Source organism: Bombus fervidus, chromosome 9 (assembly GCF_041682495.2).
Source record: "Bombus fervidus isolate BK054 chromosome 9, iyBomFerv1, whole genome shotgun sequence".
Lineage (NCBI taxonomy): Eukaryota > Metazoa > Arthropoda > Insecta > Hymenoptera > Apidae > Bombus > Bombus fervidus.
Genome location: NC_091525.1, coordinates 8,229,860 through 8,254,928, shown reverse-complemented (window position 1 = coordinate 8,254,928; position 25,069 = coordinate 8,229,860). Strand labels below are relative to the sequence as shown.

At 26.4% G+C, this 25,069-nt stretch overlaps 9 protein-coding genes across 21 annotated transcripts; 4 read left to right on the top strand and 5 right to left on the bottom strand.

Annotated features, from left to right (window-relative positions):
* Positions 1–113: 113 nt before the first annotated feature.
* Okr (DNA repair and recombination protein RAD54-like okr) lies at positions 114–6,135 on the bottom strand. 4 transcript variants are annotated; one of them, XM_072010239.1, is made up of 13 exons: positions 5,906–6,135; positions 5,205–5,379; positions 4,928–5,125; positions 4,734–4,848; positions 3,105–3,314; positions 2,826–3,016; positions 2,544–2,746; positions 2,031–2,473; positions 1,679–1,940; positions 1,434–1,599; positions 944–1,349; positions 701–864; positions 114–621 (listed from the first exon to the last, which is right to left on the bottom strand). In XM_072010239.1, exons 2-13 carry the CDS (start codon positions 5,279–5,281, stop codon positions 429–431), a joined length of 2,628 nt encoding a protein of 875 aa, XP_071866340.1. In that variant the 5' UTR covers positions 5,282–5,379; positions 5,906–6,135; the 3' UTR covers positions 114–428. The 4 variants fall into 4 exon arrangements, with proteins under 4 accessions (XP_071866340.1, XP_071866341.1, XP_071866342.1 ...); XM_072010240.1 differs by lacking the exon at positions 5,906–6,135 and having other exon boundaries at positions 5,205–5,467; XM_072010241.1 differs by lacking the exon at positions 5,906–6,135 and having other exon boundaries at positions 5,234–5,467.
* Positions 5,569–8,242, top strand: LOC139990758 (glutathione hydrolase 7). Of its 3 annotated transcripts, none has more exons than XM_072010253.1 (9): positions 5,569–5,726; positions 6,176–6,342; positions 6,404–6,561; positions 6,619–6,698; positions 6,763–7,035; positions 7,123–7,413; positions 7,497–7,563; positions 7,633–7,866; positions 7,939–8,242. In XM_072010253.1, the coding sequence occupies exons 1-9, from the start codon at positions 5,705–5,707 to the stop codon at positions 8,147–8,149; spliced, it is 1,503 nt and encodes a 500-aa protein (XP_071866354.1). In that variant the 5' UTR covers positions 5,569–5,704; the 3' UTR covers positions 8,150–8,242. The 3 variants fall into 3 exon arrangements, with proteins under 3 accessions (XP_071866354.1, XP_071866355.1, XP_071866353.1); XM_072010254.1 differs by lacking the exon at positions 5,569–5,726 and adding an exon at positions 5,808–5,897 and having other exon boundaries at positions 6,778–7,035; XM_072010252.1 differs by lacking the exon at positions 5,569–5,726 and adding an exon at positions 5,813–5,897.
* Positions 8,243–8,303: 61 nt separating this feature from the next.
* On the bottom strand, positions 8,304–10,387 carry Nac (GDP-fucose transporter nac). Of its 2 annotated transcripts, XM_072010263.1 has the most exons (5): positions 10,101–10,380; positions 9,591–9,645; positions 9,297–9,501; positions 9,101–9,239; positions 8,304–9,039 (listed from the first exon to the last, which is right to left on the bottom strand). In XM_072010263.1, the coding sequence occupies exons 3-5, from the start codon at positions 9,387–9,389 to the stop codon at positions 8,441–8,443; spliced, it is 831 nt and encodes a 276-aa protein (XP_071866364.1). In that variant the 5' UTR covers positions 9,390–9,501; positions 9,591–9,645; positions 10,101–10,380; the 3' UTR covers positions 8,304–8,440. The 2 variants fall into 2 exon arrangements, with proteins under 2 accessions (XP_071866364.1, XP_071866363.1); XM_072010262.1 differs by having other exon boundaries at positions 9,591–10,387.
* Positions 10,388–10,545: 158 nt separating this feature from the next.
* Adipor (adiponectin receptor) lies at positions 10,546–14,869 on the top strand. 3 transcript variants are annotated; one of them, XM_072010258.1, is made up of 7 exons: positions 10,546–10,569; positions 11,879–12,149; positions 12,260–12,358; positions 12,446–12,617; positions 12,707–13,104; positions 13,212–13,376; positions 13,465–14,869. In XM_072010258.1, exons 2-7 carry the CDS (start codon positions 11,904–11,906, stop codon positions 13,597–13,599), a joined length of 1,215 nt encoding a protein of 404 aa, XP_071866359.1. In that variant the 5' UTR covers positions 10,546–10,569; positions 11,879–11,903; the 3' UTR covers positions 13,600–14,869. The 3 variants fall into 3 exon arrangements, with proteins under 3 accessions (XP_071866359.1, XP_071866357.1, XP_071866358.1); XM_072010256.1 differs by lacking the exon at positions 10,546–10,569 and adding an exon at positions 11,007–11,204; XM_072010257.1 differs by lacking the exon at positions 10,546–10,569 and adding an exon at positions 11,302–11,733.
* Positions 14,870–15,716: 847 nt separating this feature from the next.
* On the top strand, positions 15,717–17,946 carry LOC139990770 (uncharacterized). 2 transcript variants are annotated; one of them, XM_072010269.1, is made up of 3 exons: positions 15,717–16,938; positions 17,249–17,392; positions 17,463–17,946. In XM_072010269.1, the coding sequence occupies exons 1-3, from the start codon at positions 16,597–16,599 to the stop codon at positions 17,517–17,519; spliced, it is 543 nt and encodes a 180-aa protein (XP_071866370.1). In that variant the 5' UTR covers positions 15,717–16,596; the 3' UTR covers positions 17,520–17,946. The 2 variants fall into 2 exon arrangements, with proteins under 2 accessions (XP_071866370.1, XP_071866371.1); XM_072010270.1 differs by having other exon boundaries at positions 15,718–16,932.
* A 421-nt stretch (positions 17,947–18,367) lies between these two features.
* On the bottom strand, positions 18,368–20,980 carry D1 (D1 chromosomal protein). Of its 3 annotated transcripts, none has more exons than XM_072010277.1 (3): positions 20,671–20,980; positions 19,317–19,573; positions 18,368–19,228 (listed from the first exon to the last, which is right to left on the bottom strand). In XM_072010277.1, exons 2-3 carry the CDS (start codon positions 19,536–19,538, stop codon positions 19,097–19,099), a joined length of 354 nt encoding a protein of 117 aa, XP_071866378.1. In that variant the 5' UTR covers positions 19,539–19,573; positions 20,671–20,980; the 3' UTR covers positions 18,368–19,096. The 3 variants fall into 3 exon arrangements, with proteins under 3 accessions (XP_071866378.1, XP_071866377.1, XP_071866376.1); XM_072010276.1 differs by having other exon boundaries at positions 19,317–19,558; positions 20,671–20,977; XM_072010275.1 differs by lacking the exon at positions 20,671–20,980 and adding an exon at positions 19,882–20,026 and having other exon boundaries at positions 19,317–19,558.
* Positions 20,444–24,228, top strand: LOC139990771 (swi5-dependent recombination DNA repair protein 1 homolog). 2 transcript variants are annotated; one of them, XM_072010273.1, is made up of 4 exons: positions 20,444–20,519; positions 23,433–23,567; positions 23,637–23,844; positions 23,924–24,228. In XM_072010273.1, the coding sequence occupies exons 2-4, from the start codon at positions 23,437–23,439 to the stop codon at positions 24,110–24,112; spliced, it is 528 nt and encodes a 175-aa protein (XP_071866374.1). In that variant the 5' UTR covers positions 20,444–20,519; positions 23,433–23,436; the 3' UTR covers positions 24,113–24,228. The 2 variants fall into 2 exon arrangements, with proteins under 2 accessions (XP_071866374.1, XP_071866373.1); XM_072010272.1 differs by lacking the exon at positions 20,444–20,519 and adding an exon at positions 23,155–23,313.
* Positions 21,506–23,019, bottom strand: Snf (U1 small nuclear ribonucleoprotein A snf). The gene is made up of 3 exons (XM_072010265.1): positions 22,809–23,019; positions 22,418–22,659; positions 21,506–22,333 (listed from the first exon to the last, which is right to left on the bottom strand). Coding segments are annotated over exons 1-3 (702 nt in total). The 5' UTR covers positions 22,810–23,019; the 3' UTR covers positions 21,506–21,874.
* Mrps18c (mitochondrial ribosomal protein S18C) lies at positions 24,145–24,974 on the bottom strand. The gene is made up of 3 exons (XM_072010274.1): positions 24,727–24,974; positions 24,439–24,646; positions 24,145–24,345 (listed from the first exon to the last, which is right to left on the bottom strand). The coding sequence occupies exons 1-3, from the start codon at positions 24,856–24,858 to the stop codon at positions 24,254–24,256; spliced, it is 432 nt and encodes a 143-aa protein (XP_071866375.1). The 5' UTR covers positions 24,859–24,974; the 3' UTR covers positions 24,145–24,253.
* Positions 24,975–25,069: the final 95 nt, after the last annotated feature.

Genomic DNA, 25,069 nt, shown 5'->3' with positions numbered 1-25,069 from the left:
GAATTATCAAGTTTTAAAGATATAATAATTTTTTAAATTAATGAAAGTAATTGTATTAAAAAGGAAAAAGAAAATCAAACATTGGAACTATTAAAAATGTTTAATAACTGTAATAATCTTTCATAAACAAAAATTTATTTTACATATTAATCAATTTGTGCAATTTTTATACAATTAAATTAGATTTTTTTCCTGTTCTATAAAATATTTATAATAATATATTAATTATTTGTCTGTACAAACTAACTTCAATATACCCAACATACAATGTAATTTCTATTATTAAACAAATACACAATGCTTGTTATGAATTTGTTTATATAAGCTTTGTCCTAACAACTTTTGTACAGAAGTATATGAAACATTGATAATATAAAAAATATCGCGCCCATTATTAAGGTATGTCCAAATAGTTAAAAATCGTAATCCTATTTAACTTGTTCATGCGATCGATGACAGAAAACAAAAGAAATTCCACATGACCAGCATTGTCGTAATGGTATATCTGGTAAAGGTCGTGGATTATAGATGTGCCTCCAATCTGACAAATCTGAATTACAGTCAGATTGTTCGGGTGGTCCTTTTACTTCTATACCATTGACGCACCTTTTACATTTGAACCTAAAGTACGTGCAATAAATATACTTAACTAATAACTATTCATATAGACAGTCATAATTTTTCATAATCTTAAGCTTACTTAGCGTGAGTATCTGATATAGTATTTTCTTCTAATTTAAATAAATCTCGTAAATCATTTAATGTAAAATGTCTTGCAACGTCTTCTTCCTGATCTACGACTGTAGAACTTAATGCTTTTTTATGTGCTTGCCTTTGAAAAATTTTTTCCTCGATAGTACCAGTCTATAACATATTTAAATGATAATATAAATGTTGATTTCTAAAAAATCAAAAATTGTTATAAAATCTTTCTTTTACGTACACAAAGAAAACGATATATGAAACAAAGTTTTTTCTGACCATCCCTCCAAACTCTTGCCATAGCTTGATCATCATTTGCAGGATTCCAGTCAGGATCGAACATGACAAGTCGATTTGCACCAATAAGATTTAATCCACAGCCCCCAGCTTTGGAGCTGAGCATAAAAATAAAGTCATTGCTATTTGGATCATTAAATTTTTCTACTACTTTTGATCTTTTTTTAATAGTCATAGTGCCGTCTAATCTAACATAGTTATAACAACGTTTATGACACAGTTTCTCAAACAGATCGAGAGTTTGTGTATAATTAGATACCAATACAATTTTATCATTCGTCGTTGTTTTAATAGAAGCTAAGAGACAATCTAATACCATTAGCTTTCCGGATAATTCTGGCATGATTTCTCTAGAAATAAAATTATAAAGATCAATATTATAAAACAGTGGTAAATTTACGTCAGTATTATAAAATAATTTTAATATTATGTACTTTGTGCTGTAATTTGCAGGCAATAATTTTGCAGCGTTTTCAAATCCATCAGATTTTTCCAATATTTTATCATATACCAAATCGGGATGACAACATAATTTTTTCAACAGTGTAATTGCTGCAAGCGTTGAAAAACTTTTTCCTTTTTTAGAATTGGCAGAATTTTCTATAACGAAAAAATAAACATTAATTAAATATAGAGATTTCAAGTATTTTAAATAATAACGAATTTATAAACAACAAACCTTCCACTGATTTTCTAACACTATCGCTTTGTATAAAACTGTTATAAAGGTCAGTTTGTAGTTTTCCCATTCTTATACACACCACTAATTCATATTTTAAAGGTAAATATTTCGAAAGTAAGGCACTAGTGCGTCTAATAAGACATTTATTCACAATGCTTACTAATTCCGCTAAACGTTCCTGAGCGAGTTTACGTTCAGTATCTGTTGCAGCTGCATCTTGACCACGTAAAATTGGTATCTCGAATTTTTTTCGAAATTCCTAATAAATGAAATTTTAATATGACATTAATATTCTCGTTCAAATATTTGAAAAATCTTTTTAATTTTCTAAACATATTAATTAACATACTTGTGCAGTTCCCAATAATCCTTGATTAACAAAATGCACAAGAGAGAAATATTCTAAAAGATCATTCTGGATAGGTGTTCCACTGAGTAGTACTCTTCTTTTAGCCTTTAAATTTATAAGCGCTTGATATGTTTGATTTTCAGAATTTTTTAGACGATGTCCCTCATCACATAATACGAGTCCAACTTCATCTTGATGAAGAACGTGTGCGTGTAAGCGAAAAGTTTCATAACTGATTATCAGAATAGGATTTATACACCTGCGGCCGTAAGTTTTCATAAATCCAGTAAGTTTTGTGTCGATGTCTGCTTTGTTTCCACCATCAATGGCTAGTGGTTGAACTCTATTTTTCAACCATTTAAAGATCTCATTATACCAATTTTTAACTAATGAACTTGGTGCGACAATAATAGCTTTCTCTATAAGTGGTTTAGCTTCGGGTCCTACAAAACACAATTACGTAATTAACATAATTACATATTGTACATAATGCATAAAATAATATTATTTTACCTTGTTTTAATAGAGTCCATAACAGAGTTATACATTGTAAAGTTTTTCCAAGACCCATTTCATCTGCCATGATACACCCATAGGCACCTTCAATACGTTTTCCTGTTACACATTCATACATAAACTTTACACCTTCTCTTTGATGAGGTCTTAAAATATTACATAATAGAGGATCCACTACTACATGTACAAGTTGTTTAGATCTGAAATATAAATGAACTATTATAACAAATTTTTGATAAAGTTTAGTAATTATAAAATAAACAAAATATTTATACTTACTGATCTATTTTCAATTTTTCATGTTCAGATAATTCAGGAGGTGAATAAACAACAAGTGCATTAGCTTCCTCAGGATCATGTAAAGGTCTACGGGGACCAGATAAACGTATTCCTAATGCACGACCAGATAATTGATAACCAGGAATTGGTATCTTAAATGGTTTACTAAAGATCTTTTTCATACGTTCTTCCTATAAGCCCAATTATAATTTTTTACTGTAGATATTATGTTATTATAGGATTGTTATTAATGATTGCTATTTAATGTATAATACTTACATGTTCAGAAATTACTTCTTGGGTAGCTTGCACATCATTAGCTGAAAGAGCAACTGCTTTATATTCTGGTATTTGTACATTTTTAACATTACGGCAAACCTTTTTTTTAGTTTGTTGAACTGGTGACACGATCTGACGCATTGCCACATTATTGGATATATCAAATAGTAATGGGCGTTTGCCATTTTTACTGGGTGCCAAAGATCGATTCTTATATACAATGAACATAAGATTAGTAAAAACAAAATAAAAATTTGTTATATAGGGTACAATAAAATTAAATCTAATAACAATGACAATAATAAGCACGAACATGTTTTTGAAAATTGAAAGAAAGAGTATTAAAATTATACTAGTACATTAATTATTACTAATTTTGTAATTTTAATATATCATTTTTCAATAAAAACTAAAGTAATTTTGATAAAAGAATTTTTAACCAATTTTATAAAAACTTACCATTTTGAAATAAGATATGTCATTTTCAAATTTCAGTGTGCTTTATTTCGTAATATCATTACTCTGTAAAATTATTACTTTCCACATTTCATTTTTTGAACTAATAACTAATAAGCAATGACAATAACAAATTTTACAAGTTTCGCGGTTATACAAGTGATACAGTTCATTCTACTTTCTACCTTAGATTCTAGCACACCTATCGTCCATTATTGAAAACTGGTACCGCACTACTGCATTTAAATTTCAAGTACGAAATGTTTAAAGAAAAAACGTTTAAAATTAAATTTATCAGAATTAAATCTGTTGTTGATTCATATAGATAGCACATATATTATATATAAATCTTTTAAATGATAATATTAATTATTTTGTTTCATGATTACGTTTTTAATTTCATTATATACAAAAAACATACACTTATGAGATATTCATGAATTTTCTAGCAATTACATAGCAGTATAATTATAAAAATATTCTCTATGTATTTAAGAATATAAATAAATAAAATTACAGTTCTGCAAATATGTTTCCCAAAAAATTCGTATTAAAGTAATCATCATCCTTTATAATGTCTTTATTACATTTTTTATTTGAAATGTTAAAGGTGCATTTAGTAAGTTCAATTAATTCGGGTATGATGTTGGGTTTTATGCCATAAGTATCTTCCAAAAATTCCAGAACAGCTACTTTATTTTGTAGATTGTTAAAAAACAACCTACTTTTTTTGGGGAGCATTTTTTCTAACATAAATACAAGGTGATGATGAAAACATATAAATTGAGTTGGTATAGTTGATGTAATATCAAGCCAATCTTGTACACAATTAAGAGGTGTAACTGAATGTCCAGAAAAAAGAGCTGGATTTGTTAAAATCCCTCTTGCAGACATCACTGCATCGCAATTACTTTCTTTATAGAGCTTTTCTGCACTTTCTAAACTTTTCACATCTCCATTAGCAATGAGAGGTAACTTCACACTGTCTCTTACTAATTTTAAATTATATAGATCAATTGGTTCACATCTCATTTCTGGAGTTCTAGCATGAACAGTAAGAAATGAAGCACCTGCTTTTTCAAGAATTCTACAGAAATTAATGGTTTTTTGAATATCCTTCAATAATCTAATCTTTACAGACACAGTGAAAGGATATGGAATACGATTTCTCACTTGATATACTAAATCTTTTACAAGATCTGGTTTCTTAAGTAAGTCAGCTCCATACCCATCTTTTAATGCCCAACGCTGAGGGCACCCACAATTTAAGTCAACTCCATTACAATACCTACAGAAAAATAATTCATTAGGCATGCAAACCAATGTTAATTATCACATATTAGTCTTAATATTTTGGATGAACTTACGGGGCAACCAATTCTGTTGCATTAAGAAAGTCATATACATTTTTAGCAGCAAATTGAACAACTAGTGGCTTATCCCCAATATTAGTTGAAAACTCATTATCTCTGGCTTTTTCAGATTGTACAAATGAATCAGCTAAGATCATAGGTGTAAAACATATATCACAATCATACTGTCTTACTAAAGTTCGAAACTGTAATCTGTTAATATTTATATTATTTTTTTATTTTCATATACTGAAGAAATACTACAAATACAATAATGTTTATTATCACTTACTTGCTGTATCTAACCATTGGTGCACATACTTTTATCATCCTTGGTTCTTTTAACATTTCTACTATATCAATGGACATTTTTGTTTATATTTTGTATTCTGTTTCAAAGAAAAAAATTAAATGTCATATATATATATATATATATAATATAACAAATTGTTTCTGCGTAGAATATTCTGGCAAAAAAATAAAAATAATTATTTTTTGTATAAATTTTGTTTCTTTTCTTTATTTACAAATAAAGCAGTAAACACAGTTTTTTGTTAAATAACATAAGCATGTAATTAAACAAACTTTTTAATGTAGCAGTAATATGTATGTTTTAAAATACTTTCGATTATATTCCATTAATCTTACAGTACAAAAAACCAGTTAAATTTACAGTTAGAGAAAAGTATACACTGTCTATAATATGATATAGATACATTGTCTGCATACCATTAAACAATTTCACGTACATTTAATTTTTTTCAATCAGTATTCGAATTAATTCATGTATTTATGATGCGCTATAATAATTCTTGTAAGTACTATTTATTTCTTTTGTTTTCTTATTGTTATTATAAACATTCGAAAAATTTTATTTATACGTAACCTTATTACACTCATTATCATTTATTTATAAGCATGTGGTATTTTTTGAAAGAAATGTGAAACACAATGATTATTACTTTGATTACTACATTTTTTACATGTACTTACATAGTTTAATATTTAATAAAAATTAATGTTTACTATAAATAGTAATTATTCTTAGCAGCCACCTTTTAAACTACATTTATCTTAACCTTCATTTGTTATTTCTCACAATAATTTCATTAAGTATAAAATTTTCTTGTATCTTTATACACACAAAAATTTCGAAGCATATTACAAAAGTATCTTATTATTACTGTTTTAATTATTATTACTGTGTTACTTAACACAGTATGTTGTAAGAAATCCTATCATATATTATTTTAATTTTTAAAGGCTCTGGAGAAGAATGTCCTTTAACAAAAAGTAGAAGTTACAAATATACGTTAACTATGTATTGTGGAGATGGTTTAAAATTCATTATAAGCTGTTTCACCATTTTGACAATTTCTATTACAACAACATTAATTTTACAAATATTATATGCTGATGGGAACCCACAGGTACTTAAATTAATATAAAAAAAATATCATACAACAAGCTATAGATGTTATGTTATTTCAGAATACTGCTGGTGTACATGGTGCTGTTGCAACAGATTATACAAATTGTTCACAAATTGGAACCAAAATATTACGGAAAGGTGGTAATGCAATAGATGCAGCTGTAGCAGCTACTATTTGTATGACAGTAGTTGCTCCACATAAGACTGGTCTGGGTGGGTAAGTTATATATGTAATTTTATTAATAATTATAATAATTTATAATTATTATTTTAGAGGTGGTTATATGATGTTATATAATCATAAAGAACAGACAGAACCAATTATTATTGACTTTGCTAATAATACAATTAAAGGTATGTATTTGAATAATATTTTAAGGAATATTTCAGATCTTACATTATTTGTATTGTATGTTAGACAATTTTTTACAAGATGGGATACGTATACCAGCAGTATTAAGAGGATTAGAATATGCACATACATTAAAAGGTAAACTACCATGGAGTGAAATTGTTAAACCTTCTGTATCTTTAGCCAAAGAAGGGTTTGTTGTATCAAAGGAGCTAGCAAGTGAAGTATCAAAAAATATTGATTATGAAATTTTATATGGGCACATTAGTGCAGGAGATATACTAAAATTACATGATCTTAGCAATTTGTTAAATGCTGTAGGACTGGAGGGAACTAGTGGTACAGTAATTTTATCATTATTATAACTAAATTAAAATTTTTGTATTAATATCTTCTAATACATTTACTTACTTGTTTCTTTTTTAGTATTATACAATGGATCTTTTTCACAAAAGCTTCTACATGATAGAATTAAACTATCAAAGCTACTTCCACAGTTAGTAAATTATAAACCTGATGTATATATAGCAAAAAAGTCAAGCTTTTATAAACATGTAATATATTATCCTCCACATATGTCATTATTAAAATCAATGATTGCAGCACTGGAAGATCTTAACATATCTACTGATAATGCATCCATAGTAGGAGCAGATATACAAATAGCTAAAACGTTAATAAATTCAGTATCAATGCCATTACAATTAAAACAACATGGTTTGTTATATTTCACTGTTTTCATTTTAAAATATATATAAATGTTTTACAGCAATGTTGATTTCATACCGTAATAATTTTAGTTGAAGAAGAAAGATATACTGGAGTTGTTGCAATGGATTGGGAAGATACTTATGTTTGTATTATAACGTTAGTATTATATTGATTAAATATATTTCGTTCAATAAATTTAGTGATATAAATGTACACTTCGTACAGTGGACTTGGTGCACCATTTGGTCTTGGATATATGTCAACTGTTGGCTTCCTGCTAGATAAAGCTGATACCAATAATACCTTATCTATGCTTGTTCCCATAATTTTTCATAATGAAAAAGCATTATGTGGATTAAGAGGAGTGTTTGGAACTGATGATACATTAATTGTTGGACAATTATTGTACAGTATTATAGTGCGTCAATTAAATATTTCTGAAGCTATTGAATATCCAAGGTAGAAAATAGATTTTATCTTTTATAATATAAAAGTGGAAATGTTATTTCTTAACCACAATTTATTGTTTAGGTATTATTTTTCATCAGATGGATTTGTGATAGAAAATGATTCAAAACATTCTATAGATACATTAATGCGAAATCAATTAAACTTAATAGTACCAGCACCACATTTAAAGACTGATTCAGTATTAAAAAGCGTGAATGCAATCATAAAAAGGAAAGATCTAATGTCAAGTCATTCAGATAGTCGTGGAGGTGGCCTTGCATCAAGATTTTAATAATTTATTTATCTATATTTTTTTTTATTAAATATATTTATATATTTTGTATATTTATATATGATAAAATGAGATTTTTTATGATGTTTTAAATTCTAATCCTAATTAAGATTAGATAACTTTATAAAATAAATGGAATGAAAAATAATTTATACTGTTTTATAAAAATAATTAATTTTATTTTCTTAACTATTTTTATAGAAATCTTATACAATAAAATTTAATCTATGTTATATATACCTTGAATATGAAATTTTTTCTGAATATGAAATGTTTAAATTATAAGTTCATTCACATTTTGTCACCTTGCAATTGCTGCTTTTCTTCTTTGTATTCTCTACTTATATCAAGTTGTCTCAATCTAGCATACATTGCACTAGCACTAAGTACAACAAAGTTACTTATCCACCACATGAATGATTTCTTTTCATCAAACCAATAAGTTGCTAAAACTGTTTGTGCACAAGCTTTAGCAGTTCCACTAATATTGTGTGTTAAAGGAGATGTTACTTTTATTTGAAGTGCTGTAGCAAAACCAATAGCAAATCCACAAATACCACCAACAATCATAGCCAACCAAAAATATGAAGATCCAATCTTATCGTAATTGTACACTGTAATATGCTCTCCATTCGCTAACATTAATGGAAGAAATATAATGACACTATATGCATTGTTACAATAAGAGAGTAACCAAATATCTTGATTTAATGTAGGAAGAACTTGTTTCATGTGAATGGAATATAAAGAAAGAGTTAACGATCCTAGTACACCAAAAATTGTTCCCAGAATAGATAGGGAACCAGCAATGTGTTCTTGATCCACACCAAGCCAGAATCCAATCACAATAAATGCACAACATGCAATACAATTTATGGAAGTTTTTTGACCTGTAAAATTTTCATAAGTCATTATACTTGCCCAAATTGTTTTATTTTCAGAGGTTCTTACCTAGCATAAGGTATGTGAAAATAACGTTAAATACAGTTGTTAGCGAACGTCCTGTATAATAAAATGAAACGTCAACATATTTTAAACATAAGTTGTTGGTTGCAATCATTCCAGTAAATAGGAGAGACAATGGTAATACCTATAAATATATAGAGAATAACAAAGATATAATTATTATCAAAAAATTATAATTTACCTTTCTAAGAGTTTCTTTGGTATATGGATTACCAATTGGAAATTTAATATATTTTGGGAACCATTGTGATAAATTACTAAGAATTACACACATAACTAAAGATACTATACATTGGCACCATGTTATAAACAGAGGTGCATCCAAATTTATAGTATTACTGGATAAAAGAGTTTTATTTATAAATACAGTCAATATAGAAATTATCCTGCAAAGGTATTTAATCAATTATATGTACAAAGTAACAAAAATTAAGTAACTTCATTTGTTACTAAAAAATAATTTAGGTAAACTTACCAATAATTTATAACCACAATTGCAATATATATAAATTTTGTCAATAATCCAGTTTCTAACAACATTTTTTAAATATATTTATTTATATAAGTTAAATATTATATTACAATAATTACTATACTTTAATATTAAACTATACAAAAACTATTAAAGTATTGAATATCAAAAAATTGTTGATTCTTTATCAATTTTTTAATAGATCATTACAATAATATAGTACTGTGATTTTACAATTTTTATATATTTTTTAATGAATATAATTTTGTATGACAAGTAATAAATAATACTATTTAAACATTTTGATGTAAGCACTTTAAATATATAAATTTTTATTAAATAATCTATAGCTACGAAATAGCATATGTTTTATCATTTTTAATCTGTTATCAGTGCGTAACCTTTTTGAGGTTATGTTTCACATAACCCATTGCTCACTACTAATCTATGGCATTAACATTAATTATGATTTTTGATCTCGATATTCACGATCATATAAACAGATCTCGATACCTGACACTCATGTACAGAAGTCTAGGAAAAGCAATCCGAAAATTGAATCGTGGAAAATCAACATGGAAGACAAGAAAGTCCCCTTTCTGCGCATGCGTAACATGTTATTAATATTTCAGACAAAGATAGAGACACTCTACTTATCTCTATCTGTTTCGCAAGAATGGGGACTTTGTTGACTGTCCATGTTGATTTTTCACGACTAGACACGACTCAATTTTCGGGTGGTTTTTCCCTAGCAAGTGTCGAGATCTGCTTATATCGTTGTTGCGATTATTACTCTAGAATCTAGAATAATCATATGTACATATATGTTTCAGTATATGCACTATTCTAGTATATATCCAGTATATATTTTTAGTTTAGTTCATAATTATATTTATACATAAATGTTTATTTCCTATTTTCATAAATACACTTTCATCTTAAATAAAGATGCTAACATATTTTTTAAAAACATACTTTTATAGTAAGTAGATATATATTTACATTTATTATTTTAATTATTCCTATGGATAATTATCACAGATAAAAATAAGCGATAAATTCATATGCGTCATATGTAATTCTTTTGTGTACCTATCTGACATAGCTTAATGTATTTTTTGATTAAGGATACATAAGTTTACTTAAATAAGAAATTTCATTATCTTGTTAAGTTCTTTAATTAATTTTATACTAAAAATAAATCTTCATATTAAAGTAATATATTTTGAAAATAATTAATCGGATTAAATTTCATTTAATTGAAGACGAATGTAAATATATTAATATCTATTTCGCCTTGATAAATTTCTTAACACATAATGTAGTTGTACAATTTACGCATATGTTTAATAGATAGTAAATCATAGTCGCAAAGTGGATATCGCTACTGACTACTGGCAATTATAAATATGTCAATGTTGACACGTGGTATCTATGTAGTATTCGGGTATTTTCGTCTATTGTCGTAACGATGAACAACCAAAATTAGTACTTGCGTAAAAATCATCTATATCTCTCATGAAACATGTTTTGAATTATTTCAATTTATTTACTATTGGAAAACTTTAAATATCTATGGCGTCGATGTAACAGTTTTGAAGAATTGTCATATAACGGGTATGTTGGCATATCAAATGCAATGTCTTCTATTCAATCTGTTAATTAAACTTTGTACTATGTACTTGTGACTTATGAGTTTTCAAATATGTATTGAATATAAGTGGTTTTTATTATATAATGATCATACGCACAATGATTATGACATTTCGATATAATTCCTAATTTCTATTTGGAAATATGTATACATAGTTGTCATTTAACTTTTACATGTTAACTAAATTATTATTTATTGCCATTTCGCAATAATTATCATATGTATACATTTATGTAATTCATTCTGATAAGAAGTCATGACCTTGGCAATTACTTATTAGCTTTTTTAAAAATCGAACTATATAGTCAGTTAATAGTGCGAAACTGAATAAATTAATTGATTTCTATTCTCGTGAACCCATTAATTTAAGAACTTAATTATTATATTATGTTTTATTTTTTAATCGTGTCCTATAATTAAATTGAAATAATCTCGAAATAAATATATTTATTATCGGGAAATTTATAATTTCTTGATACATGTAATTACAGGGTAAATTGTTTTTTATTTAATATTGTGTATTAACGTGTATTAATACGCAATATCATTTTTCGATTTTATATTGTTCTAAACATATAAATTTGACATTAATATTTAAATCATAACATTTATTTTTGTGATCATTTATATGTTTTAGAAATTAGTAATTAAAATTCCACAACATGTCACAATATGAGGATATTATTGTGGAAGATAAAAGGAGTGATGATAGTGCGATACCAGAATCAGAGATTCGGCATAGAATCCCATGGAGTGAACGCGTGTTATTAAACAGTGAAATACCAGGCTTACATGAAGTTAAAGAGCTATTGGAAGATGACGATGCAAGCTGTTTAGCAGAAGAAGAAGATGGAGTTGGTTGTCCATTACCTTCAACTCCTGAAGATGATCATCTTCTGGATTGTGAGGTATATAATCATAATTCTAATTATTAGCAGTACTTGTTAATGGGTTATCTCGTATCATGCATTAGTCAAAAAAGGAATTAGATTATAGATTTTAGTGTTTCCTTTTACAGATGACAGAAGTGTTAAAAGCTGGTGTGTTAAGTGATGAAATTGATCTTGGTGCATTAGCACATAATGCTGCAGAACAAGCAGAAGAATTTGTTCGTAAGGTATCTAGAAGTTATATGAGTATATCTTTATGTTACGAATTAGCAAATAACTTTTTATTTACAATATTAACTGTCTACTTTTTAAAGGTTTGGGAAGCATCCTGGAAGCAATGTCATTTCAGAAATCTTCCAAAGTGGTTGCAGGATAATGATTTCTTACATGCTGGTCACAGACCACCTTTACCGTCTTTTTATGCTTGTTTTAAAAGTATATTTCGAATTCATACAGAGACAGGAAATATTTGGACTCATTTACTTGGTAAAATTTAATATTTATCCTGGAAGATATTTAAATTTGCTTCTTTAATGACTTTTCTAGGAGACTAATATGTTTCATTCTTTCCGTAGGATGTGTGGCATTTATTGGCATAGCTATCTTCTTTATAACACAACCTCCTATAGAAATACAATTGGAAGAAAAATTGGTATTTGGTACCTTCTTTGCCGGTGCTATTATATGTCTAGGAATGTCATTTGCCTTTCATACTGTACACTGCCACAGTGAATGTGTTGGAAAGTTGTTTTCAAAATTAGATTACTGTGGAATAGCTATGTTAATTATGGGTAGTTTTGTACCATGGCTTTACTATGGTTTTTACTGTGATTACCAACCTAAGCTTATTTATTTATCAGTAGTTGTAATACTTGGTGTAACGAGTATCGTCGTATCATTATGGGAACGATTTGGTGAACCAAGTTACAGACCATTAAGGGCAGGCGTTTTTATGGGATTTGGTCTTAGTGGAGTGAGTAGTGTGTGCTATATTACATTCCTGTGACAAACAACTTGTTAGAAATGATAAATTGTATTAAATAATACATCATAATTAAGATATTACATTTTTCTTTTTAGGTAATACCAGCAGTACATTATGCTATTGCAGAGGGTTGGTTTAAAGCAATTAGTCAGGCATCTCTTGGATGGTTAATATTAATGGGATGTTTGTATATATTAGGTGCAATGTTTTATGCATTAAGAGTACCTGAACGATTTTTCCCTGGCAAGTTCGATATTTGGGTAAATATTTATTTTTATACTTTTAAGTGTACTTGCTAGTCATCAATTTCATGAATTTCATGAATTTCTAAATTACCATACTATCCAGTTTCAGAGTCATCAAATCTTCCACGTGTTAGTAATTGCAGCAGCTTTTGTTCATTATCATGGAATAACAGAGATGGCTATGTATAGAATGACAATAGGAGATTGTACAAATCCATCGCAGATGATGGCTTTTTAATTATGCAATGAGCATATAATATCGTGTTGTTGGATTTCACATTATGTACCTTTATCGAGACTTAAAAAGATTCCTAAATCTTTGTATGTTGGTAGATCTGTACTACAAAAGAACTGCTGGAAACAATATCATGAAAATGAATAACATAAGATTTTCCTTCTAGTTCATCATAATTAAGAAAGAATTTTCAAGAAAATTTACAAAGATTTAAATAATGAAGTACAATTCGTGATAATGAAGATTATTAATAGTGAATTTACAACATTTAATTAAATGAAACTTTTTGCACTTTCGTAATTCTGAATTTATGGAAAATATAGTTAATTTTGTATTAAGTTCAACGTTTAAAACGTTTGTCATATTTACCAAAAATTTCGGCAGTACAAAATAACAAATAATAATTATTTACACTTGTTGTTTCTTCCTTTATGTGAATAATTTATTTAAATAATGCAATTTCCTTGTGCAATGACTTCACTATATACAAAATGAATATAAACTTATAAATATAATTGTAATAACTGATAACGACTGATCTCTTGTTTCGTGCAGTTCTCTTACTTATTGAAAACAAGTTGAAAAAAATTGTACGAAAACGAAACAGAGTACAGATATATGGCAACGAGCAAAACTTAATATAATTAAGATTTAGGAACTAATTGCAAATACAGATGATTTTATAGTATAAGCACTATAAAAGTTATAATATATTTTGAACACTGTTAAAGCAATGAAAACTATTTATTGTAACGATTGTGTGTAAATTATATAAATTCAACTTTTTTGCGTCACACATGGACATAGAAAGTAAAACATTAATTTCTTTCAGTGTTTATGTCTTCAAAATTTATTATGTATCATAATTTGTGTTTTGACTTTCTATTCCCTATATTGATCACAAGAAGGGTTTTCACTTTTTAATATTAGTAAAATAACTTTTATTGTCCTCTTGCTAAACTTTTCAATTCATAACTTTTTATCTATCTTTTCTATGTAAATCTACGTTTATGTAAAATATACATTTCATTGCAGATCTGTTGTTCTTTAGCATAAAAAGTGTTGAATACTTTTGTTATTATTGTAGGATCTAGTACTAATATAAAGAGATATTGTTGAACTTTTTACATAAATAATTCTTACTATTGGTAAATTAATAAAGGAGGAAGTTATGAATTTCATATGTAAAAAGACAATTATCCTACTTTATGTAATTTCCCAAAAATATATTTTTCTAAATAAATATTGTAGTATCATTTGTGAACTATTTAAATTGTACTAGAAATATCTTTATCCACTGTAATAAGTGACAATCGAGATATTCAGATGAAAAAATATAAGGTTTATAAAATCAATTAATTTATATTAAACGGAAAAGGAAGCTGTTTCATTAATTATGTAACATATAAAAAAATCTAAATCTTGTCATTAAAAATAATAAGCTACTAGTTGAATTTATGTTTCAGCATATTTGTACATGTAATTTAATTTTGCTATTAGATTAAATAGTTACAGTGAACAAAAAAAAAATTGTGGTTGATTCATTTATTTATTTATGTTCTAATAAGAATTGTTAGATCTGTAATTTTTATAATTTCTCTAAATTAAAATTAGAAATAATTCTGACGATCTTCTATGTTTTTGGTGTATAAAATAATGCTTACATAAAGTATTTGTAAACATGTAAAAAAATATTAAAAATTTTATAATAAAAATAATTGTTCATCTTATATAAAACCTTATTTATTAAGAATTTATACATATATAATTATTAATTTATTTTTAATTTAAAAATATTAAATAAAGAAATGTTTAATTATAAAATAAAAATTGCTACTGCTTATTGTAACTATGCGTTTATAAAGTAAATAAATAATCTGAATTGTGTAAATAAATATACAAATTATCAATGATATATATGACATTTATAATTTTAACAAATCATTCGAAATTTATGTATTTCCATGTGTAAATATCCAATTTAAATAAAAAATTCAAATTATTTAACTATTTCATATATCACGATATTACGAAAGATACTAAAATCGATATGAAAACATATCTCGATAAGACATCGATAGATAGTATGGTTCATTTCGTTATAGTTTGACACATACGTTTTCATATACAAGTTATACAACATACATATAGTGTATCTATGAAAGAAAAATGCATTGCGATTTGCGATATTGAAATGAAATGTTAAAATTAAAAGAGAAAACACAATTATAAAAACATTTGCTTTTGTGTAAAGGATGAATATCATGTCCCGAACAGAACTATGGTCTATTTGTAGAATCAATGAATCAGGAAAAGAATATTTATTTCTACAAATCAGTCATAAGAAAGATGAAAACACATAATTGTATCTTAAACATATTTTAATATTTTCGTCACGAGTGATCAACGAATTGTTAAGAGGAAAAAAAAAATTTTTTTTGGAAAAGTGCACAAAAATTAAGTCGACAACATCATTGATGGAATAAAATTCTTATTGCATTTTACTGATAGTATAACACGAAAATTGATCAAAATGAATAATTGTTCACTCGTTTACGAAGTTAAACCGATGAAAGTGATTTTCATTTCAAACGGTTTATATTTTATAATCGCGGATATCGTGAAATAAAAAGTGATATACTTGTCTACTATGTCTATTCAAAGCACATAGAATTATAGTGTCTCATATAATGATATACTGATATATCGATATTATACATACATATATACATATATATATATATATATGTATGTATATGCACACATATATGTATTGATACATTAATAACAAACAATATTTACTGTTATGCTTCTTGTACATTATGTTCACTATATTTGATACAACAAAGTAAAACGAGTGACAATAGAAAGTGTATGCTTTGAAAAATTTCAATTTCTGTAGGACAAAATATAAATAATGTAGATATTAATGAGTTCTTTTCCAATATATTTAAAGTTATATCTCACAAAAGATTGAATACAATTTTGTAATTAACAGCAATGAATGAGATGAACTCAACAAGTGTTACAAATTCTATAACATCCGGAATACTACTTGACAGCATTAAAAATTACACTACCACCATGGCGATTAATACATCCAGTGAAATATCTGAAGCATATATGAATTCTACAGAAGAAAATGGATTGTGGAATGTTTCTAAACCTATAACATCATTGCCTAATAATACACTAATTTCATTTGAAGCTTCAAGTACCAATACATATGTATCTACAACAACAGAAATTTTTGACGAATTTGGCCCACCAGATGGAATAGAATACATTTTTGTACCACTTGGTGTAGTGGTCTTTGTTATTGTATTATCAGCTGTGGTATGGGTAGCGATATCACTTTTGTATTTAAATCTTAATCTTTTAACTTTCATTTGCAGAAACAAAAAAAAAAAAGTATAAAATATTCAGCAAATTATAATACTTGGATAAATGTTTCTACATTAGGTATTATTACCTTTTTGTAGTATAGTTTAAGTTTGTTGGTCAGTTAATGTTGTAATTTATATTTAAAATTTTATTAGTTTGTAGCTTCTCCTATTAAAAGTAACTTCTTTTACTATTAAAGACAAAATTAGATAATTGCATAATATTTGACAAAATATAGATGTTTTAACAATGTATAATACTTTTAAAGGTGATAATTATCTCAAGAAAAAGAAAATTAGAACGTTTAAGACATAGACTTATGCCAATGTATAATTTTGATCCTGGTGAAGAAGAGGAAGATGATTGGGAAACTGAATTATTAGAAGAATGTTACAATAATCATCAAAGACGTGTATGTATAAAGATCTATATATTCAAATTGATAAATATATATTGTTAGTATAGAATACTTTATCTTACAGCAAGGGTATCAATCTATGGATACAGAAGAAAATGCAGAACTCTTTGGAAATCATTGACGAAATATTTATAATAGTCTTTTAAAACCTTTGTATTATCTACAATTGTCTTAGATTTTAAAAATCACACTATTTAGTAGATTTATATATTTACTTAACATTTAAATAGTTTGTATATAACTTTCAATTCAAAGGATAAAATTTAAATTCATAAATTTTATATATGAGAAGAGGTATTCCAGAGTATATTTAAATATTAGAGAGTTTAATCTATCACAAAAATTACTTGAAAATACAATAGAATTTATTTTGTTTGTTTCAATAAGATAATATCCATAGAATGAATAATGCTTAATTTAAAAATTCCATGATAGAAAATTAATGAGACCAAAATGGCTAAGATTTCATTTTATCATTAATATTTATTGTATACTGTTTATAACAGTTTTTCATAAAAGTACAATTTTTGCTATGTACTTGAATTTCACTTATGTATATTTTTTTTCATATCCTTTCCTTCGAAGATACGAATTTTGTTCTATTTATATCTAATATTAGAAAATTCTAGTACTAGAGAATAAAAAAATTAGGTACTTAATGTTCAACAAGAAGTTACAAGTATACTTCCAAATATTACCAAAAGTTTCTTCCTAAGTAGTTATGAACAGATATTATCTGATGTTGTTAAATTTCTTTTCTCTAAGTATTTATTACATAGTATTAAAAGATTAAAAATTAAATAGTTTCAAACATAATTTTTAAGATGATCAATTGAGAATGCATGAAGATGTATTGTTAACATTGTAATATAGTAACAAAATTTTAACAGTACAATAATTTTAGCTAGAATATAAAGTATATTGTTAATATTGTTAATGAAAGGTATATATGTATAATGTAGCGATTAATAAGAGTCATTTTATAAGTTTATTTACTTTAATACAAATTTGACATTCACACATATGTTTGTTTGAAAAATGCCATTAATATTCATTTGTTCAAATGTAATTAAAAAAAGATTTCTTGTACATAGTACACACAAGAAGTATTTCTTACAGTATTAAATTTATATAAAGTCTTTGAATTTAAGAATTAAAATATACATACATAGGAGCGAAGGAGGTAACAAATATATGATGTAATTGTGCACCACATATCTTAAAATTAGACAAAGTCTTCATTATCTTAATTCCAAGATAGTTTATGAGATCTGAATATTTTAAGTTTAAAATTTCTTTCATTAAAATACTTGTATCTTTCATTTTGATACTTAAAACATAATGATTATGATAGTAATAATAATAAAAGTAATACTAATAATTATCATTATATTAATAGTAATTATAATAAAAATGCATAAAGTAGATACTACAAAGTGCTTTACATACTTTCAACCCAAGTATCTATGCAATTTCTTTTTTTGTAGTTATTAAAAATCATATTTTCATACAACTTCCTTGGAACTTGAGCAGTTTCTGTTCTCCCTCTTCTTTTTTTAAAAGCAAAATGTTACCACTTTACTATTTCAATTTGCAGATTATCATATAAAAAGCAAACTTAAAAGTTTTAAATTTGTTATCAGTTTTTTAAAAACTTTCAAAGAATAGTTCTTATACATTGAATTTACTTTTTTACATTCAATTATCCTCCTCCTCCTCTTCTTCTTCCTCTTGTTCATCTTCTTCTTCTCCAGTACTTTCTGGTTTTTCTTCTTTCTTTTTAGGTCTACCACGGCCTCGTCCTGAAGGAGTTCCTTTAGTTGTACCTTGCTGTAATTAATTTTTTGTATAATAAGTAACTTACTTAAAGATAAGAAATATTTCTTTCTGGTTCAGCTGTTTAAAAAATGACACATACCTTCTTTTTATGAGATCCTTTTGGTCGCCCCCTACCTTTTTTGACAGGTACAGGCGACGCATCATCTTCGTTATCAGATTTTGCAGTTCGTACTGCATTATTTTTATCTGTAGAAGGTCTGCCTCTCTTTTTGGGTTCTTTAACAGTATTTTTATCTGTTTTCGCTGGCCTACCACGCTTTTTCTTTTGTTCTTCAACAACAGGCGAATTGTCGTCTGACATTTTTAATCCTTTATAGATCACTGTATAACCAAAAACTTTTTCTTGCAATATAAACATTTATTTAAAAATTTTAGTTATGTTAGAATTTTGTAATTACTAACATTTATTTTAAATTTAAGATCTAAAAAAATTTGTTCAATGAAAATACATCTACAATAAAAAATATTCATATTTTAGATTAATTAAATATATATATTTCTTAGAAAAACCACTTAGAAATTTATTAAAACGTTTAATAATACTATAACATTTTGTAATAGTATAAAAAATACAAACATTCTCATAGGAAAATATGAGAAGTTTTGCCAAGCTATCGATTTTCAAACTTTCTCATAAAACTTACTTAATTCGAATTTTTAATAACAATTTAATAACTATATCAACATATACACATACTCCTCTATAAATTGATAAAACAAAAATTATCAATACTAATTGGGTTTTGGTGTACTAAAGTTCAACAAATTACGCGCCTAATGTACATTCATATCGAACATTACTAGCGGTTTGCTAACCGGTTAATTGCGACCGAATAAAATAATTATGCAAAATTAATTATATAACCTAAAATTTTAGTAAGTGTAAATATATAAATCAAATATTATTGTTTTATTACAAAACAATAAAATTATAATAAATATTATTATCAATTTGCAGAAGAAAATAATCATTTACAACAATAAAGGAGTACTTTCTGAAACGTCCGCGCCCGCCATTTTCAAAAATATTATGTGTCCTATATATTGTATCCTTTTTCATATATTCTTTTATGGAAATATGTAATCATACAGAAAGGTAACAATTTTTCCCATTTATTTGTAAGCAAATAATGATTATTGTACGAAGAGTCGCTATTAAATGCACATACGATAGCATCACTTGGCTTTTAGGGACGCCATGATCGTCAAATCATGGCAACACCAGAGTCGTGGTAGCGTCCACCACACCGATTTCTTTATAAGAAAATGAATAAATATCTCTGTAAGTAGTAATCGATTCCCCGCGAAATACTGACGAAAATATCGTTAATGAAATCATTTACAAGATTTTTAATCTTCCATAAAAACGAATGCGTATACAGTCTGAATGGATGTAATATTTACCGGAGAAAAAGTCATTGACAAGCACTCACCTGAAATATCTCGTGTATATGAAGACAAAGGCAATCGTTCAGTCGGCGCGCGCGTCGTACTGTAAGAAAACCGGGTTATGGTCTTTTCCTATGTATAATCTATATGAAAATGTTTAATTATCTTATGTATGAAGTATGAATGCAAGCTGCTCAAATATTTTCACTTCTTAGCGTCCTTTTAATACCAACGCGCGCGCGTCGCTACACAAAGCTAAAAGCTCCGTAAACGGGCCGTAACGCATCAACTCACAATACACTGCGCGAATAGCGAGACGCGACTGACCTGATCGAGATGATAGACTGTACTCCGATTCGTTCGCTGTCCTAAGAAGCGTACCCCCACTCTTTATATATCACGCCAACTGATTCCCGCCAAAATGTTATGACATTACTTAAAATTATATATTTCCTAGGACTTTAATTATTTTTTTTCTTTATTATTCTATATATATATATTACTACTATATTGTAAAAATTGTATTACTCTGATAAATAACGAGCAATGAAATAAGAGTGATACAGTATTTAAGAAAGTTATGAGATTGGTTATTTAATATAATTATATGTTATTAACGGAAACATTATATTAATTCTATAATTTTAGTTTATATTAAATTAATTTTGCGAGTAAAGTAATTTCTTCAAAAAATATTTAATTTTTGTATTTTCATATAATTTAAATTTCAACTATACTAACTAACTAGTAATTAAGATATTCTACTACCTTTACTTTATTTTAGTATAATATATAAGGAGAAAGTTAATTGAAATATACTGATATTCAATACATAAAATGAAAATTAAGAATAATAGGAATTATATATATGTAAACTGCTATAATTGAAATTAATTTATATTAAATGGTTTTACAACTTTTCTTCCAAATTATTATAACATTAAGTGAAAAATAGTTCTCTATATAACCAAAATATTGCTGAAAAAATGTAATATATCTTTCCAATTGTTATTTACAGTGTAAAATTTGATTCATATGTATACATTACACAAAATTTTGTACACAGATGATTCTTGAATCTACATAGCATGTCGTTAACTCACATTTATAAATCCTTGCCCGAAAAATTTTTAATTACACTTGCATGTATTTTCATAAATGTCTAAATAAGATGTATTACAACACACACACAGTTTTCCATTCATTAACAATATGTTTGTTCATACAAACACAATAATATTACATACTTTATTTCTTTGCAAATGAAATTTTCATTGCATGAGAAGGTGTGATTTTAAATCCCTGAAGAGCATCTTTTGCAGCCCCAGACTGAACTTCATTCTCAAATTCAACAAATGCAATGTCGTGCCTATTTGGTACTAGACGTACTTCTTTAAAACCAGGGAATTGATTGAAAAGCATAGATAACATCATTTCACTAGTTTCATCCGGTAGATTTGTAAGAAACAATATTTGATTTGGTGGTTGTTCTGGTACAGCTGTATTAACTAAACCTGGGTGTTGAGGCACGCCAGCATGATAACCAATTTGCTGTGAATGTTTAGCTTGCTCTTTGGCACGTTTCTTAGCACGTTTAGCTTCTTCATCAGCTGCAGGTACAACTCGTTTTGGCTTTTTAGGTCTTTCTGCATATGTGCCTTTCATTTTTGCAATTATATCACTGTCAGTCTTTGCATATTGTATCCTCTAAAATTAAATTAATTAGTAACTATTAACAACTTTAATACTTCACTAATAAAGAAATTATTTTCACACATAATTAACATTCACCATTGGTTTGTCATAAAATGGGAATCCTTGCATTGACCTTAAGGCATTTGTAGCACTAGCAATTTCTTTAAAAATAACAAATGCTTGCCCACGCATTTTTAATGTCTTTAATGCTACAATATCTAATATCTGACCAAACTGAGAAAAAATTGCATATAAGGATTTCTTTAATTCATCCTTCTTTATTTTCTCATTTAAATTATTAATATAAATTGTATTATTCGGCCTAATATCCATTGCCACTGTAAATGCAAAAGTATTTTTATAATTAAATCAGAATTAACAATATTTATTGACAATAAAAACATGATGAGAAAGACAGAGATAATTATAATCATATAAATTCAACACAATGTACAATAAGTACAACCATAATTTTAATCTAACTTACTCAAATAATATTTAAGAATAAATGTAATATAATAATTATATTTAATAACTATACTTTTTATGTAGTAAATACTTGTACTTAGTCGGCGTCACTAGTTCATAGAGGTTAGAGTACATATAATGAAGTACAACAATGAGCTATATAAATGTAGAGTGGAAACTTAATATTAAGAATATTTTATATTAAATTTATGTTAAGTTACGATTCAAAATTTCTAATTATTTATTGTAAAGACATTTCATATATTTAGACATTTATAATAATGATATATATAGATACTGTTGCTTAAAAATATCATTTTTGTATTTCCATTCAAGAAAATATATTGTGTATAAATTAACTATAGTACATTTAGGATACTTTACCGCTCGTAAAAGCACAATTTCTATACAAAAATAAATAAATAATATGAAATATACCGGTATGAAATTGAAATTGTTTGATAAATATTATTATATCTAATTGTTTATAATTATAATGGACAATATATCTATGTAACATTGATGTGAGTGTTTGAATACAGAATACTTTATCGTATTATTTGGATATATCGTAATCACATAAAATGTAGATATAATAAAATCTGTTGCAAATGTATATCAAATAATTGTGTATTATTTTCAGAAATATGAGTGCTAAGCCATTGAGAAATAGTAAAGGTGTAAATAAACCCTTTCAGTCTCCATTTAGTACCCCTCAAAATAATAATAAAAAAGATAACATAAGTGCACCAGAAACAAGTACATGTAGAACACCATTGTAAGTATAAAAAAAGATGATAACAAATTAATGTTCAGTCATAATTTTTATTATTTTGTTATAAAATAGAAAAGTATCTGTAGCGAAAAGACTGCTTTTTCAACAATCTCCTTCTCCCAAAAAATTATATTTAGACACAGAAAATTGTAACAAGGAGATTGACATTGAAGTAAAAGAAAAATTATATCGAACTGATTTAGAATCATTGAGAAAGAGCATACAGGAAAAGGAAGAAATTATTAAAATTTTGAAAACTGAGTTGTCATATAAAAAAAAGGTATATGTAAGAAAATATATATTAGTTATAAATTATGTTATATATAACTATGATATAAATGAATTATTTATGATTAAAGAACAAAGCAGAAAATTTAGAAGATGCTATAAAAAAGTGGACAGAATGTTGTCAAAGTGCTCTTATAGACCATCAAAAAAATTTACAAGGAGAAGGTGGTCAAATAGTAAAAATGTCTGAAATTTTGTCTTCATTTAACATTAATCCTGATATAGTTCATTTCTCTATTAATGATGATACATTTTACTAATTAAATATTAAAAAAGAAATATCTTATAATAATTTGTATTGTAACTATTTTATTGTTATATTTTTATAATACATATGTACATATCTTAAATAAAAATAGATCAGTTGAAATGTGAATGCCTATAATTTTTGTACTTTACATTTAATATTTATGAGGCTTAAATGGAAAGTTAGGATCGAATAACATTGGATCATTAACAAATTTAGGGTCCTTAGTCATGTAACCCATTAAACCTAAAACAAAAAAATAATTAAACACAGTAAGATACCATAAATTATTATAAAATATATTTAAAATAACATTAAAACAAGAAAATATATTATTACCACATTGTTGTGCTTTGTTTATCTCTTGTTCCACTTTTTGCTGTTTATAGTCGCATAATCCAGTTATATGTTTTTCATAAATTCTACCTGTATGACGACTTTGAAATTGGGATAATAAACGTACATTTTTATAATCTGGATTAATATTTAATTTACATAAAATACACAATCGTCGTTCCTTTTCATATGGATTTTTAATGTCAATTGGCTGTTAGAGAAAAATAAGGTAAAATATTTGTTACTTTGTTATATTTTCATCAAACATATAAGTATATAAGAACAGGTTACCTTGTCTGAGTCTATCGAATTATTTAATTCATTGACAGCACACGCTTCACTAGTTTTGCTACGAAATAAAAATGTTGGAATTCTCTTTATTTCATGTCTCAAAGCTTGCACATTAATAAATGTAAGAATCATATTTGATTATAATGAACGTTGTTCACAGTATTATAAATAAAATACAACAGTCATTAAGAATATATTTTAAATAGAATCGACGTTTCGAAGAATCCTTGAACACTGAACATTGTCTTCGGGTCTTGGAAATTTACATTTTGCGATTGTAATATTTATTATATATAATTACGTTTATGTTATATAGTAATTTTGTATATTTGTTTAATATGTT

What these genes read in the sequence shown, in the direction of transcription:
- Snf (XM_072010265.1), bottom strand. An exon ending in CATTTTATGACAAACCAATG is followed by an intron (nt 22,334 to 22,417) that starts GTGAATGTTAAT and finishes ATTTAATTTTAG; the next exon opens with AGGATACAATATGCAAAGAC.
- Okr (XM_072010239.1), bottom strand. Translation starts at nt 5,281, where the DNA reads ATGTCCATTGATATAGTAGAAATGTTAAAAGAACCAAGGATGATAAAA. An exon ending in GCAACAGAATTGGTTGCCCC is followed by an intron (nt 4,849 to 4,927) that starts GTAAGTTCATCC and finishes ATTTTTCTGTAG; the next exon opens with GTATTGTAATGGAGTTGACT. An exon ending in CCTGCAAATTACAGCACAAA is followed by an intron (nt 1,350 to 1,433) that starts GTACATAATATT and finishes TTTTATTTCTAG; the next exon opens with AGAAATCATGCCAGAATTAT.
- Nac (XM_072010262.1), bottom strand. Translation starts at nt 9,655, where the DNA reads ATGTTGTTAGAAACTGGATTATTGACAAAATTTATATATATTGCAATT. An exon ending in CCAAAGAAACTCTTAGAAAG is followed by an intron (nt 9,240 to 9,296) that starts GTAAATTATAAT and finishes ATATATTTATAG; the next exon opens with GTATTACCATTGTCTCTCCT. An exon ending in TTTCACATACCTTATGCTAG is followed by an intron (nt 9,040 to 9,100) that starts GTAAGAACCTCT and finishes AAAATTTTACAG; the next exon opens with GTCAAAAAACTTCCATAAAT.
- LOC139990758 (XM_072010252.1), top strand. Translation starts at nt 5,864, where the DNA reads ATGATTATTACTTTGATTACTACATTTTTTACAT. An exon ending in ATGCTGATGGGAACCCACAG is followed by an intron (nt 6,343 to 6,403) that starts GTACTTAAATTA and finishes ATGTTATTTCAG; the next exon opens with AATACTGCTGGTGTACATGG. An exon ending in GAAGCTATTGAATATCCAAG is followed by an intron (nt 7,867 to 7,938) that starts GTAGAAAATAGA and finishes TTTATTGTTTAG; the next exon opens with GTATTATTTTTCATCAGATG.
- LOC139990771 (XM_072010273.1), top strand. Translation starts at nt 23,437, where the DNA reads ATGAGTGCTAAGCCATTGAGAAATAGTAAAGGTGTAAATAAACCCTTT. An exon ending in AGTACATGTAGAACACCATT is followed by an intron (nt 23,568 to 23,636) that starts GTAAGTATAAAA and finishes GTTATAAAATAG; the next exon opens with AAAAGTATCTGTAGCGAAAA. An exon ending in AGTTGTCATATAAAAAAAAG is followed by an intron (nt 23,845 to 23,923) that starts GTATATGTAAGA and finishes TTATGATTAAAG; the next exon opens with AACAAAGCAGAAAATTTAGA.
- Adipor (XM_072010258.1), top strand. Translation starts at nt 11,904, where the DNA reads ATGTCACAATATGAGGATATTATTGTGGAAGATAAAAGGAGTGATGAT. An exon ending in CAGAAGAATTTGTTCGTAAG is followed by an intron (nt 12,359 to 12,445) that starts GTATCTAGAAGT and finishes TACTTTTTAAAG; the next exon opens with GTTTGGGAAGCATCCTGGAA. An exon ending in TATTTGGACTCATTTACTTG is followed by an intron (nt 12,618 to 12,706) that starts GTAAAATTTAAT and finishes TTCTTTCCGTAG; the next exon opens with GATGTGTGGCATTTATTGGC.
- Mrps18c (XM_072010274.1), bottom strand. Translation starts at nt 24,858, where the DNA reads ATGATTCTTACATTTATTAATGTGCAAGCTTTGAGACATGAAATAAAG. An exon ending in ATTCGATAGACTCAGACAAG is followed by an intron (nt 24,647 to 24,726) that starts GTAACCTGTTCT and finishes TTTCTCTAACAG; the next exon opens with CCAATTGACATTAAAAATCC. An exon ending in AAACAAAGCACAACAATGTG is followed by an intron (nt 24,346 to 24,438) that starts GTAATAATATAT and finishes TTTTTGTTTTAG; the next exon opens with GTTTAATGGGTTACATGACT.
- D1 (XM_072010275.1), bottom strand. An exon ending in AAGGATCTCATAAAAAGAAG is followed by an intron (nt 19,229 to 19,316) that starts GTATGTGTCATT and finishes AATTAATTACAG; the next exon opens with CAAGGTACAACTAAAGGAAC.
- LOC139990770 (XM_072010269.1), top strand. Translation starts at nt 16,597, where the DNA reads ATGAATGAGATGAACTCAACAAGTGTTACAAATTCTATAACATCCGGA. An exon ending in TATTATCAGCTGTGGTATGG is followed by an intron (nt 16,939 to 17,248) that starts GTAGCGATATCA and finishes ATACTTTTAAAG; the next exon opens with GTGATAATTATCTCAAGAAA. An exon ending in ACAATAATCATCAAAGACGT is followed by an intron (nt 17,393 to 17,462) that starts GTATGTATAAAG and finishes TTTATCTTACAG; the next exon opens with CAAGGGTATCAATCTATGGA.